This window comes from Histomonas meleagridis, assembly GCF_020186115.1.
Source record: "Histomonas meleagridis strain 2922-C6/04-10x chromosome Unknown contig_283, whole genome shotgun sequence".
In the NCBI taxonomy this organism is placed as follows: Eukaryota; Parabasalia; order Tritrichomonadida; family Dientamoebidae; genus Histomonas; species Histomonas meleagridis.
This window is the reverse complement of record NW_027150850.1, coordinates 1-18,543: the sequence shown is the minus strand read 5'-3', so window position 1 is coordinate 18,543 and position 18,543 is coordinate 1. Positions and strand designations below refer to the sequence as shown.

At 47.4% G+C, this 18,543-nt stretch overlaps 1 protein-coding gene across 1 annotated transcript; it reads left to right on the top strand.

Annotated features, from left to right (window-relative positions):
- Window positions 1-823: 823 nt before the first annotated feature.
- Window positions 824-10,725, top strand: GO595_004773 (elicitor-like mating protein M81; the record flags this gene model as incomplete). Its single annotated transcript, XM_067917941.1, has 2 exons — window positions 824-5,594; window positions 5,693-10,725. 2 exons carry the CDS (start codon window positions 824-826, stop codon window positions 10,723-10,725), a joined length of 9,804 nt encoding a protein of 3,267 aa, XP_067775026.1.
- Window positions 10,726-18,543: the final 7,818 nt, after the last annotated feature.

Below are 18,543 nucleotides of genomic sequence, written 5' to 3'. Positions count from 1 at the left end.
TATGGAGTTATTAAGTGATTTGGTCTTAAGATTGCAAAGTACATAATGCAGCGAATCTGCTTGTGAACGTATAATATCTGCTCAAAGGTTAATATTGACGCCAAGAAGACTTAGATCAACAATTCAATTAAAAGATTCCAGACTTAATATGATGAGAAGTCAAAACAATGAATAGGAATATATTTTATTGTGATGATGTCCTCAAAAAGTATGAGAATTGTCTTTATTAAACATTAGAGTTGGTTTTTGTTAAATTTCATACACCAGCGGTTATGATGCAATTCCTGATACGAACGATACAATTTTTAACATAACGATAGGACTTTTTCATAATATAACGGTTTTTTTATCTCAAAGTTCTATCGTTTGTCAAGCGATTTCTGACACTAACCGTAAACTTTCGGGCTACCCTTAAACGGTTTTATTTTTTGGGCAAAATTTTCGGCCTCGAATCAAAAATTTTGCCCAAATTCACATGATTATGCAAAATAAAAATATAATAATAAATAATTTTCATATGAAATTCAATATGATAGCTATTCATAGAAAATTTTGTATAATTATGATATTATGATATAATATATGTTTTCAATTTTAAATCTTCGTATTAGATGATATTGTTGTATCGAATAATGATAATTTCCATATGTCAACAAAATCCAAAATATTATTCAGAATAATTTGAAATATCAAATAAAATATATACGCAAAACATATCATTTATCAAAGTTCGGATCGAATTATCTGACTTCGAACACAATCACGTGTAATACTTACATCAACACTCAAACACCTTCACCCCCTCTTCCCACACAACATACACATGTACCACTCACACACACACGTACCACCCAAACACAAGTACCACCCACCCACACAAGTACCACCCACCCACACAAGTACCACCCACCCACACAAGTACCACCCACCCACACACACGTACCACCCACCCACACACACGTACCACCCACCCACACACACGTACCACCCACCCACACAAGTACCACCCACCCACACAAGTACCACCCACCCACACACACGTACCACCCACCCACACACACGTACCACCTACACACACACGTACCACCCACCCACACACGTACCACCCACCCACACGTACCACCCACCCACACACAAGCACCACCCACACACAAGCACCACACACACACACAAGTACCACACACACAAGCACCACACACACACGCACCACACACACACACGTACCACCCACCCACACAAGTACCACCCACCCACACACACGTACCACCCACCCACACACACGTACCACCCACCCACACACACGTACCACCCACCCACACAAGTACCACCCACCCACACACACGTACCACCCACCCACACACGTACCACCCACCCACACAAGTACCACCCACCCACACACAAGTACCACACACACAAGTACCACACACACAAGTACCACACACACAAGCACCACACACACACAAGTACCACACACACAAGTACCACACACACAAGCACCACACACACAAGTACCACACACACACAAGTACCACACACACAAGTACCACACACACAAGTACCACACACACAAGTACCACACACACACAAGCACCACACACACAAGTACCACCCACCCACACAAGTACCACCCACCCACACACACGTACCACCCACCCACACACACGTACCACCCACCCACACAAGTACCACCCACCCACACACAAGTACCACACACACAAGTACCACACACACAAGTACCACACACACAAGTACCACACACACAAGTACCACACACACAAGTACCACACACACAAGTACCACACACACACAAGTACCACACACACAAGTACCACACACACAAGTACCACACACACAAGTACCACACACACAAGCACCACCCACACAAGTACCACCCACCCACACAAGTACCACCCACCCACACACACGTACCACCCACCCACACACACGTACCACCCACCCACACAAGTACCACCCACCCACACACAAGTACCACACACACAAGTACCACACACACAAGTACCACACACACAAGTACCACACACACAAGTACCACACACACAAGTACCACACACACAAGTACCACACACACACAAGTACCACACACACAAGTACCACACACACAAGTACCACACACACACGTACCACACACACAAGTACCACACACACACACACGTACCACACACACACAAGTACCACACACACACACAAGTACCACACACACAAGTACCACACACACAAGTACCACACACACAAGTACCACACACACACAAGTACCACACACACAAGTACCACACACACAAGTACCACACACACAAGTACCACACACACACAAGTACCACACACACAAGTACCACACACACACAAGTACCACACACACACAAGTACCACACACACAAGTACCACACACACAAGTACCACACACACAAGTACCACACACACACAGTACCACACACACAAGTACCACACACACAAGTACCACCCACACAAGTACCACACACACAAGTACCACACACACAAGTACCACACACACAAGTACCACACACACAAGTACCACACACACAAGTACCACACACACAAGTACCACACACACAAGTACCACACACACAAGTACCACACACACAAGTACCACACACACAAGTACCACACACACAAGTACCACACACACACACAAGTACCACACACACAAGTACCACACACACAAGTACCACACACACAAGTACCACACACACAAGCACCACACACACAAGTACCACACACACACAAGTACCACACACACACAAGTACCACACACACAAGTACCACACACACAAGTACCACACACACAAGTACCACACACACAAGTACCACACACACAAGTACCACACACACAAGTACCACACACACACAAGTACCACACACACAAGTACCACACACACAAGTACCACACACACAAGTACCACACACACACAAGTACCACACACACAAGTACCACACACACAAGTACCACACACACAAGTACCACACACACAAGTACCACACACACAAGTACCACACACACACAAGTACCACACACACAAGCACCACACACACACAAGTACCACACACACAAGTACCACACACACAAGTACCACACACACAAGCACCACACACACAAGTACCACACACACAAGTACCACACACACAAGTACCACACACACAAGCACCACACACACAAGTACCACACACACAAGTACCACACACACAAGTACCACACACACACAAGTACCACACACACAAGTACCACACACACACACGTACCACACACACACAAGTACCACACACACAAGTACCACACACACAAGTACCACACACACAAGTACCACACACACAAGTACCACACACACAAGTACCACACACACAAGTACCACACACACACAAGTACCACACACACAAGTACCACACACACACACGTACCACACACACACACACCCACACACACACACACCACACACACAAGTACCACACACACAAGTACCACACACACACAAGTACCACACACACAAGTACCACACACACAAGTACCACACACACACAAGTACCACACACACACAAGCACCACACACACACAAGCACCACACACACAAGTACCACACACACAAGTACCACACACACAAGTACCACACACACACAAGCACCACACACACACAAGTACCACACACACACAAGTACCACACACACACAAGCACCACACACACAAGTACCACACACACAAGTACCACACACACAAGTACCACACACACAAGTACCACACACACAAGTACCACACACACAAGTACCACACACACAAGTACCACACACACACAAACCACACACACACAAGCACCACACACACAAGTACCACACACACAAGTACCACACACACAAGTACCACACACACAAGTACCACACACACAAGTACCACACACACAAGTACCACACACACACAAGCACCACACACACAAGTACCACACACACAAGCACCACACACACAAGCACCACACACACAAGCACCACACACACAAGCACCACACACACAAGCACCACACACACACAAGTACCACACACACAAGTACCACACACACACAAGTACCACACACACAAGTACCACACACACAAGTACCACACACACAAGTACCACACACACAAGTACCACACACACAAGTACCACACACACAAGTACCACCCACACAAGCACCACACACACAAGTACCACACACACAAGTACCACACACACAAGTACCACACACACACACAAGTACCACACACACACACGCACCACCCACACACACAAGTACCACACACACAAGTACCACACACACAAGTACCACACACACAAGTACCACACACACAAGTACCACACACACAAGTACCACACACACACAAGCACCACACACACACAGTACCACACACACACAAGTACCACACACACAAGTACCACACACACAAGTACCACACACACACAAGTACCACACACACAAGTACCACACACACACAAGTACCACACACACAAGTACCACACACACACAAGTACCACACACACAAGCACCACACACACAAGTACCACACACACACACAAGCACCACACACACGAGCACCACACACACAAGTACCACACACACAAGTACCACACACACAAGTACCACACACACAAGTACCACACACACACAAGCACCACCCACACACACGTACCACCCACACACACAAGCACCACCCACACACAAGCACCACCCACACACAAGCACCACCCACACACAAGCACCACCCACACACACGCACCACCCACACACACGCACCACCCACACACACGTACCACCCACACACAAGTACCACCCACACACAAGCACCACCCACACACAAGCACCACCCACACACACAAGCACCACCCACACACAAGCACCACCCACACACACGCACCACCCACACACACGCACCACCCACACACAAGCACCACCCACACACAAGCACCACCCACACACAAGCACCACCCACACACACGTACCACCCACACACACGTACCACCCACACACACGTACCACCCACACACAAGCACCACCCACACACACGTACCACCCACACACAAGTACCACCCACACACAAGCACCACACACACGTACCACCCACACACACGTACCACCCACACACAAGTACCACCCACACACAAGCACCACCCACACACACGCACCACCCACACACACGTACCACCCACACACACAAGCACCACCCACACACACGTACCACCCACACACACAAGTACCACCCACACACACAAGCACCACCCACACACAAGCACCACCCACACACACGTACCACCCACACACAAGCACCACCCACACACAAGCACCACCCACACACACGCACCCCCCCCACACACAAGCACCACCCACACACAAGCACCACCCACACACAAGCACCACCCACACACAAGTACCACCCACACACAAGCACCACCCACACACACGTACCACCCACACACAAGTACCACACACACAAGTACCCACACACACAAGCACCACCCACACAAGCACCACACACACAAGTACCACACACACAAGTACCACACACACAAGTACCACACACACAAGTACCACACACACACAGTACCACACACACACGTACCACCCACACACACCACACACAATATGCACCATCCACACACTGAAGCACCACCCACACACGAGCACCACCCACACACGAGCACCACCACACACGCACCACCCACACACGAGCACCACCCACACACAAGCACCACCCACACACAAGCACCACCCACACGCTAAGCACCACCCACACACAAGCACCACCCACACACAAGCACCACCCTCACACAAGTACCACACACAAGTACCACACACACAAGTACCACACACACAAGTACCACACACACAAGTACCACACACACACAAGTACCACACACACAAGTACCACACACACAAGTACCACACACACAAGTACCACACACACAAGCACCACACACACAAGTACCACACACACAAGTACCACACACACAAGTACCACACACACAAGTACCACTCACACAAGTACCACACACACAAAGTACCACACACACAAGTACCACACACACAAGTACCACACACACAAGTACCACACACACACAAGTACCACACACAAGTACCACACACACAAGTACCACACACACAAGTACCACACACACAAGTACCACACACACAAGTACCACACACACAAGTACCACACACACAAGTACCACACCCACAAGTACCACACACACAAGTACCACACACACAAGTACCACACACACAAGTACCACACACACAAGTACCACACACACAAGTACCACACACACAAGTACCACCACACACACACAAGTACCACACACACAAGTACCACACACACACAAGTACCACACACACAAGTACCACACACACAAGTACCACACACACACAAGTACCACACACACACAAGTACCACACACACAAGTACCACACACACAAGTACCACACACACAAGTACCACACACACAAGTACCACACACACAAGTACCACACACACACAAGTACCACACACACAAGTACCACACACACAAGTACCACACACACAAGTACCACACACACACAAGTACCACACACACAAGTACCACACACACAAGTACCACACACACAAGTACCACACACACACAAGTACCACACACACAAGTACCACACGTACCACACACACAAGTACCACACACACAAGTACCACACACACAAGTACCACACACACAAGTACCACACACACAAGTACCACACACACAAGTACCACACACACAAGTACCACACACACACAAGTACCACACACACAAGTACCACACACACAAGTACCACACACACAAGTACCACACACACACAAGTACCACACACACAAGTACCACACACACAAGTACCACACACACAAGTACCACACACACAAGAGACCACACACACAAGTACCACACACACAAGTACCACACACACAAGTACCACACACACAAGTACCACACACAAGTACCACACACACACACAAGTACCACACACACAAGTACCACACACACAAGTACCACACACACAAGTACCACACACACAAGTACCACACACACAAGTACCACACACACAAGTACCACACACACAAGTACCACACACACAAGTACCACACACACAAGTACCACACACACAAGTACCACACACACAAGTACCACACACACAAGTACCACACACAAGTACCACACACACAAGTACCACACACACAAGTACCACACACACAAGTACCACACACACAAGTACCACACACACAAGTACCACACACACAAGTGCACCACACACACAAGTACCACACACACAAGTACCACACACACAAGTACCACACACACAAGTACCACACACACACAAGTACCACACACACAAGTACCACACACACAAGTACCACACACACAAGTACCACACACACAAGTACCACACACACACAAGTACCACACACACAAGTACCACACACACAAGTACCACACACACAAGTACCACACACACAAGTACCACACACACAAGTACCACATACACACACAAGTACCACACACACAAGTACCACACACACAAGTACCACACACACAAGTACCACACACACAAGTACCACACACACAAGTACCACACACACAAGTACCACACACACAAGTACCACACACACAAGTACCACACACACACAAGTACCACACACACAAGTACCACACACACAAGTACCACACACACAAGTACCACACACACAAGTACCACACACACACAAGTACCACACACACAAGTACCACACACACAAGTACCACACACACAAGTACCACACACACAAGTACCACACACACAAGTACCACACACACAAGTACCACACACACAAGTACCACACACACAAGTACCACACACACAAGTACCACACACACAAGTACCACACACACAAGTACCACACACACAAGTACCACACACACAAGTACCACACACACAAGTACCACACACACAAGTACCACACACACAAGTACCACACACACACAAGTACCACACACACAAGTACCACACACACAAAGTACCACACACACAAGTACCACACACACAAGTACCACACACACAAGTACCACACACACAAGTACCACACACACAAGTACCACACACACAAGTACCACACACACAAGTACCACAAGTACCACACACACAAGTACCACACACACAAGTACCACACACACAAGTACCACACACACAAGTACCACACACACACAAGTACCACACACACAAGTACCACACACACAAGTACCACACACACACAAGTACCACACACACAAGTACCACACACACAAGTACCACACACACAAGTACCACACACACAAGTACCACACACACAAGTACCACACACACAAGTACCACACACACAAGTACCACACACACAAGTACCACACACACAAGTACCACACACACAAGTACCACACACACAAGTACCACACACACAAGTACCACACACACAAGTACCACACACACAAGTACCACACACACAAGTACCACACACACAAGTACCACACACACAAGTACCACACACACAAGTACCACACACACAAGTACCACACACACAAGTACCACACACACAAGTACCACACACACAAGTACCACACACACAAGTACCACACACAAGTACCACACACACAAGTACCACACACACAAGTACCACACACACAAGTACCACACACACAAGTACCACACACACAAGTACCACACACACAAGTACCACACACACAAGTACCACACACACAAGTACCACACACACAAGTACCACACACACACAAGTACCACACACACAAGTACCACACACACAAGTACCACACACACAAGTACCACACACACAAGTACCACACACACAAGTACCACACACACAAGTACCACACACACAAGTACCACACACACAAGTACCACACACACAAGTACCACACACACAAGTACCACACACACAAGTACCACACACACAAGTACCACACACACAAGTACTCCACACACACAAGTACCACACACACAAGTACCACACACACAAGTACCACACACACAAGTACCACACACACAAGTACCACACACACAAGTACCACACACACAAGTACCACACACACAAGTACCACACACACAAGTACCACACACACAAGTACCACACACACAAGTACCACACAAAGTACACACACAAGTACCACACACACAAGTACCACACACACACAAGTACCACACACACAAGTACCACACACACAAGTACCACACACACAAGTACCACACACACAAGTACCACACACACAAGTACCACACACACAAGTACCACACACACAAGTACCACACACACAAGTACCACACACAAGTACCACACACACAAGTACCACACACACAAGTACCACACACACAAGTACCACACACACAGTACCACACACACAAGTACCACACACACAAGTACCACACACACAAGTACCACACACACAAGTACCACACACACAAGTACCACACACACAAGTACCACACACACAAGTACCACACACACAAGTACCACACACACAAGTACCACACACACAAGTACCACACACACAAGTACCACACACACACAAGTACCACACACACAAGTACCACACACACAAGTACCACACACACAAGTACCCACACACACAAGTACCACACACACAAGTACCACACACACAAGTACCACACACACACAAGTACCACACACACAAGTACCACACACACAAGTACCACACACACAAGTACCACACACACAAGTACCACACACACAAGTACCACACACACAAGTACCACACACACAAGTACCACACACACAAGTACCACACACACAAGTACCACACACACAAGTACCACACACACAAGTACTCCACACACAAGTCCACCACTAGTGCACACACACGTACCACATTACATGGGCACACACACAAGTACCACACACACAAGTACCACACACACAAGTACCACACACACGAGTACCACACACACAAGTACCACACACACAAGTACCACACACACAAGTACCACACACACAAGTACCACACACACAAGTACCACACACACAAGTACCACACACACAAGTACCACACACACAAGTACCACACACACAAGTACCACACACACAAGTACCACAAACACAAGTACCACACACACAAGTACCACACACACAAGTACCACACACACAAGTACCACACACACAAGTACCACACACACAAGTACCACACACACAAGTACCACACACACAAGATCAAGTACCACACACAAGAACCACACACACACAACCACACACACAAACACCACACACACAAGCCACACACACACAAGTACCACACACACAAGTACCACACACACAAGTACCACACACACAAGTACCACACACACAAGTACCACACACACAAGTACCAAGCACCACACACACAAGTACCACACACACAAGTACCACACACACAAGTACCACACACACAAGTACCACACACACAAGTACCACACACACAAGTACCACACACACAAGTACCACACACACAAGTACCACACACACACAAGTACCACACACACACACAAGTACCACACACACAAGTACCACACACACAAGTACCACACACACAAGTACCCACACACACACATACCACACACACAAGTACCACACACACAAGTACCACACACACAAGTACCACACACACAAGTACCACACACACAAGTACCACACACACAAGTACCACACACATAGGTACCACACACACAAGTACCACACACACAAGTACCACACACACACAAGTACCCACACACACAAGTACCACACACACAAGTACCACACACACAAGTACCACACACACACAAGTACCACACACACAAGTACCACACACACAAGTACCACACACACAAGTACTCACACACAAGTACCACACACACAAGTACCACACACACAAGTACCACACACACAAGTACCACACACACAAGTACCACACACACAAGTACCACACACACAAGTACCACACACACAAGTACCACACACACAAGTACCACACACACAAGTACCACACACACACAAGTACCACACACACAAGTACCACACACACACAAGACCCACACACACAAGTACCACACACACAAGACCCACACACACAAGTACCACACACACAAGTACCACACACACAAGTACCACACACACAAGTACCACACACACAAGTACCACACACACAAGTACCACACACACAAGTACCACACACACAAGTACCACACACACAAGTACCACACACACAAGTACCACACACACAAGTACCACACACACAAGTACCACACACACAAGTACCACACACACAAGTACCACACACACAAGTACCACACACACAAGTACCACACACACAAGTACCACACACACAAGTACCACACACACAAGTACCACACACACAAGTACCACACACACAAGTACCACACACACAAGTACCACACACACAAGTACCACACACACAAGTACCACACACACAAGCACCACACACACAAGTACCACACACACAAGTACCACACACACAAGTACCACACACACAACACACACACAAGTACCACACACACAAGTACCACACACACAAGTACCACACACACACAAGTACCACACACACAAGTACCACACACACAAGTACCACACACACAAGTACCCCACACACACGCACCACACACACAAGTACCACACACACAAGTACCACACACACAAGTACCACACACACAAGTACCACACACACACACGCACCACACACACAAGTACCACACACACAAGTACCACACACACAAGTACCACACACACAAGTACCACACACACAAGTACCACACACACAAGTACCACACACACAAGTACCACACACACAATTACCACACACACAAGTACCACACACACAAGTACCACACACACAAGTACCACACACACAAGTACCACACACACACAAGTACCACACACACAAGTACCACACACACAAGTACCACACACACAAGTACCACACACACAAGTACCACACACACAAGTACCACACACACAAGTACCACACACACAAGTACCACACACACAAGTACCACACACACAAGTACCACACACACACAAGTACCACACACACACAAGTACCACACACACAAGTACCACACACACAAGTACCACACACACAAGTACCACACACACAAGTACCACACACACAAGTACCACACACACAAGTACCACACACACAAGTACCACACACACAAGTACCACACACACAAGTACCACACACACAAGTACCACACACACAAGTACCACACACACAAGTACCACACACACAAGTACCACACACACAAGTACCACACACACACAAGTACCACACACACAAGTACCACACACACAAGTACCACACACACAAGTACCACACACACAAGTACCACACACACAAGTACCACACACACAAGTACCACACACACAAGTACCACACACACAAGTACCACACACACAAGTACCACACACACAAGTACCACACACACAAGTACCACACACACAAGTACCACACACACAAGTACCACACACACAAGTACCACACACACAAGTACCACACACAAGTACCACACACACAAGTACCACACACACAAGTACCACACACACAAGTACCACACACACAAGTACCACACACACAAGTACCACACACACAAGTACCACACACACACAAGTACCACACACACAAGTACCACACACACACAAGCCCCACACACACAAGTACCACACACACAAGTACCACACACACACGACCCACACACACAAGTACCACACACACAAGTACCACACACACAAGTACCACACACACAAGTACCACACACACAAGTACCACACACACAAGTACCACACACACAAGTACCACACACACAAGTACCACACACACAAGTACCACACACACAAGTACCACACACACAAGTACCACACACACAAGTACCACACACACAAGTACCACACACACAAGTACCACACACACAAGTACCACACACACAAGTACCACACACACAAGTACCACACACACAAGTACCACACACACAAGTACCACACACACAAGTACCACACACACAAGTACCACACACACAAGTACCACACACACACAAGTACCACACACACAAGTACCACACACACAAGTACCACACACACAAGTACCACACACACAAGTACCACACACACAAGTACCACACACACACAAGTACCACACACACAAGTACCACACACACAAGTACCACACACACAAGTACCACACACACAAGTACCACACACACAAGTACCACACACACAAGTACCACACACACAAGTACCACACACACAAGTACCACACACACAAGTACCACACACACAAGTACCACACACACAAGTACCACACACACAAGTACCACACACACAAGTACCACACACACAAGTACCACACACACAAGTACCACACACACAAGTACCACACACACACAAGTACCACACACACAAGTACCACACACACAAGTACCACACACACAAGTACCACACACACAAGTACCACACACACAAGTACCACACACACAAGTACCACACACACAAGTACCACACACACAAGTACCACACACACAAGTACCACACACACAAGTACCACACACACAAGTACCACACACACAAGTACCACACACACAAGTACCACACACACACAAGTACCACACACACAAGTACCACACACACAAGTACCACACACACAAGTACCACACACACAAGTACCACACACACAAGTACCACACACAAAAGTACCACACACACAGTACCACACACACAAGTACCACACACACAAGTACCACACACACAAGTACCACACACACAAGTACCACACACACAAGTACCACACACACAAGTACCACACACACAAGTACCACACACACAAGTACCACACACACACAAGTACCACACACACAAGTACCACACACACAAGTACCACACACACAAGTACCACACACACAAGTACCACACACACAAGTACCCACACACACAAGTACCACACACACAAGTACCACACACACAAGTACCACACACACAAGTACCACACACACAAGTACCACACACACAAGTACCACACACACAAGTACCACACACACAAGTACCACACACACAAGTACCACACACACAAGTACCACACACACAAGTACCACACACACAAGTACCACACACAGTACCACAAGTACCACACACACAAGTACCACACACACAAGTACCACACACACAAGTACCACACACACAAGTACCACACACACAAGTACCACACACACAAGTACCACACACACAAGTACCACACACAAGTACCACACACACAAGTACCACACACACAAGTACCACACACACAAGTACCACACACACAAGTACCACACACACAAGTACCACACACACAAGTACCACACACACAAGTACCACACACACAAGTACCACACACACAAGTACCACACACACAAGTACCACACACACAAGTACCACACACACAAGTACCACACACACAAGTACCACACACACAAGTACCACACACACAAGTACCACACACACAAGTACCCCCACACACAAGTACCACACACACAAGTACCACACACACAAGTACCACACACACAAGTACCACACACACAAGTACCACACACACAAGTACCACACACACAAGTACCACACACACAAGTACCACACACACAAGTACCACACACACAAGTACCACACACACAAGTACCACACACACAAGTACCACACACACAAGTACCACACACACAAGTACCACACACACAAGTACCACACACACACAAGTACCACACACACAAGTACCACACACACAAGTACCACACACACAAGTACCACACACACAAGTACCACACACACAAGTACCACACACACACACAAGTACCACACACACAAGTACCACACACACAAGTACCACACACACAAGTACCACACACACAAGTACCACACACACAAGTACCACACACACAAGTACCACACACACAAGTACCACACACACAAGTACCACACACACAAGTACCACACACACAAGTACCACACACACAAAGTACCACACACAAGTACCACACACACAAGTACCACACACACAAGTACCACACACACAAGTACCACACACACAAGTACCACACACACAAGTACCACACACACAAGTACCACACACACAAGTACCACACACACACAAGTACCACACACACAAGTACCACACACACAAGTACCACACACACACACAAGTACCACACACACAAGTACCACACACACAAGTACCACACACACAAGTACCACACACACAAGTACCACACACACAAGTACCACACACACAAGTACCACACACACAAGTACCACACACACAAGTACCACACACACAAGTACCACACACACAAGTACCACACACACAAGTACCACACACACAAGTACCACACACACAAGTACCACACACACACAAGTACCACACACACAAGTACCACACACACAAGTACCACACACACAAGTACCACACACACACAAGTACCACACACACAAGTACCACACACACAAGTACCACACACACAAGTACCACACACACAAGTACCACACACACACAAGTACCACACACACAAGTACCACACACACAAGTACCACACACACAAGTACCACACACACAAGTACCACACACACAAGTACCACACACACAAGTACCACACACACAAGTACCACACACACAAGTACCACACACACAAGTACCACACACACAAGTACCACACACACAAGTACCACACACACAAGTACCACACACACAAGTACCACACACACAAGTACCACACACACAAGTACCACACACACAAGTACCACACACACAAGTACCACACACACAAGTACCACACACACAAGTACCACACACACAAGTACCACACACACAAGTACCACACACAAGTACCACACACACAAGTACCACACACACAAGTACCACACACACAAGTACCACACACACAAGTACCCACACACACAAGTACCACACACACAAGTACCACACACACAAGTACCACACACACAAGTACCACACACACAAGTACCACACACACAAGTACCACACACACAAGTACCACACACACACAAGTACCACACACACAAGTACCACACACACAAGTACCACACACACAAGTACCACACACACAAGTACCACACACACAAGTACCACACACACAAGTACCACACACACAAGTACCACACACACAAGTACCACACACACAAGTACCACACACACAAGTACCACACACACAAGTACCACACACACAAGTACCACACACACACAAGTACCCACACACACAAGTACCACACACACAAGTACCACACACAAGTACCACACACACAAGTACCACACACACAAGTACCACACACACAAGTACCACACACACAAGTACCACACACACAAGTACCACACACACAAGTACCACACACACAAGTACCACACACACAAGTACCACACACACAAGTACCACACACACAAGTACCACACACACACAAGTACCACACACACAAGTACCACACACACAAGTACCACACACACAAGTACCACACACACAAGTACCACACACACAAGTACCACACACACAAGTACCACACACACAAGTACCACACACACAAGTACCACACACACAAGTACCACACACACAAGTACCACACACACAAGTACCACACACACAAGTACCACACACACAAGTACCACACACACACAAGTACCACACACACACAAGTACCACACACACAAGTACCACACACACAAGTACCACACACACAAGTACCACACACACAAGTACCACACACACAAGTACCACACACACAAGTACCACACACACAAGTACACACACAAGTACCACACACACAAGTACCACACACACAAGTACCACACACACAAGTACCACACACACAAGTACCACACACACAAGTACCACACACACAAGTACCACACACACAAGTACCACACACACAAGTACCACACACACAAGTACCACACACACAAGTACCACACACACAAGTACCACACACACAAGTACCACACACACAAGTACCCCCCACACAAGTACCACACACACAAGTACCACACACACAAGTACCACACACACAAGTACCACACACACAAGTACCACACACACAAGTACCACACACACAAGTACCACACACACAAGTACCACACACACAAGTACCACACACACAAGTACCACACACACAAGTACCACACACACAAGTACCACACACACAAGTACCACACACACACAAGTACCACACACACAAGTACCACACACACAAGTACCACACACACAAGTACCACACACACAAGTACCACACACACAAGTACCACACACACAAGTACCACACACACAAGTACCACACACACAAGTACCACACACACAAGTACCACACACACAAGTACCACACACACAAGTACCACACACAAGAACCACACACAAGTACCACACACACAAGTACCACACACACAAGTACCACACACACAAGTACCACACACACAAGTACCACACACACAAGTACCACACACACAAGTACCACACACACAAGTACCACACACACAAGTACCACACACAAGTACCACACACACAAGTACCACACACACAAGTACCACACACACAAGTACCACACACACAAGTACCACACACACAAGTACCACACACACAAGTATCACACACACAAGTACCACACACACAAGTACCACACACACAAGTACCACACACACAAGTACCACACACACAAGTACCACACACACAAGTACCACACACACAAGTACCACACACACAAGTACCACACACACAAGTACCACACACACAAGTACCACACACACAAGTACCACACACACAAGTACCACACACACAAGTACCACACACACAAGTACCACACACACAAGTACCACACACACAAGTACCACACACACAAGTACCACACACACAAGTACCACACACACAAGTACCACACACACAAGTACCACACACACAAGTACCACACACACAAGTACCACACACAAGTACCACACACACAAGTACCACACACACAAGTACCACACACACAAGTACCACACACACAAGTACCACACACACAAGTACCACACACACAAGTACCACACACACAAGTACCACACACACAAGTACCACACACACACAAGTACCACACACACAAGTACCACACACACACAAGTACCACACACACAAGTACCACACACACAAGTACCACACACACAAGTACCACACACACAAGTACCACACACACAAGTACCACACACACAAGTACCACACACACAAGTACCACACACACAAGTACCACACACACAAGTACCACACACACAAGTACCACACACACAAGTACCACACACACAAGTACCACACACACACAAGTACCACACACACAAGTACCACACACACAAGTACCACACACACAAGTACCACACACACAAGTACCACACACAAGTACCACACACACAAGTACCACACACACAAGTACCACACACACAAGTACCACACACACAAGTACCACACACACAAGTACCACACACACAAGTACCACACA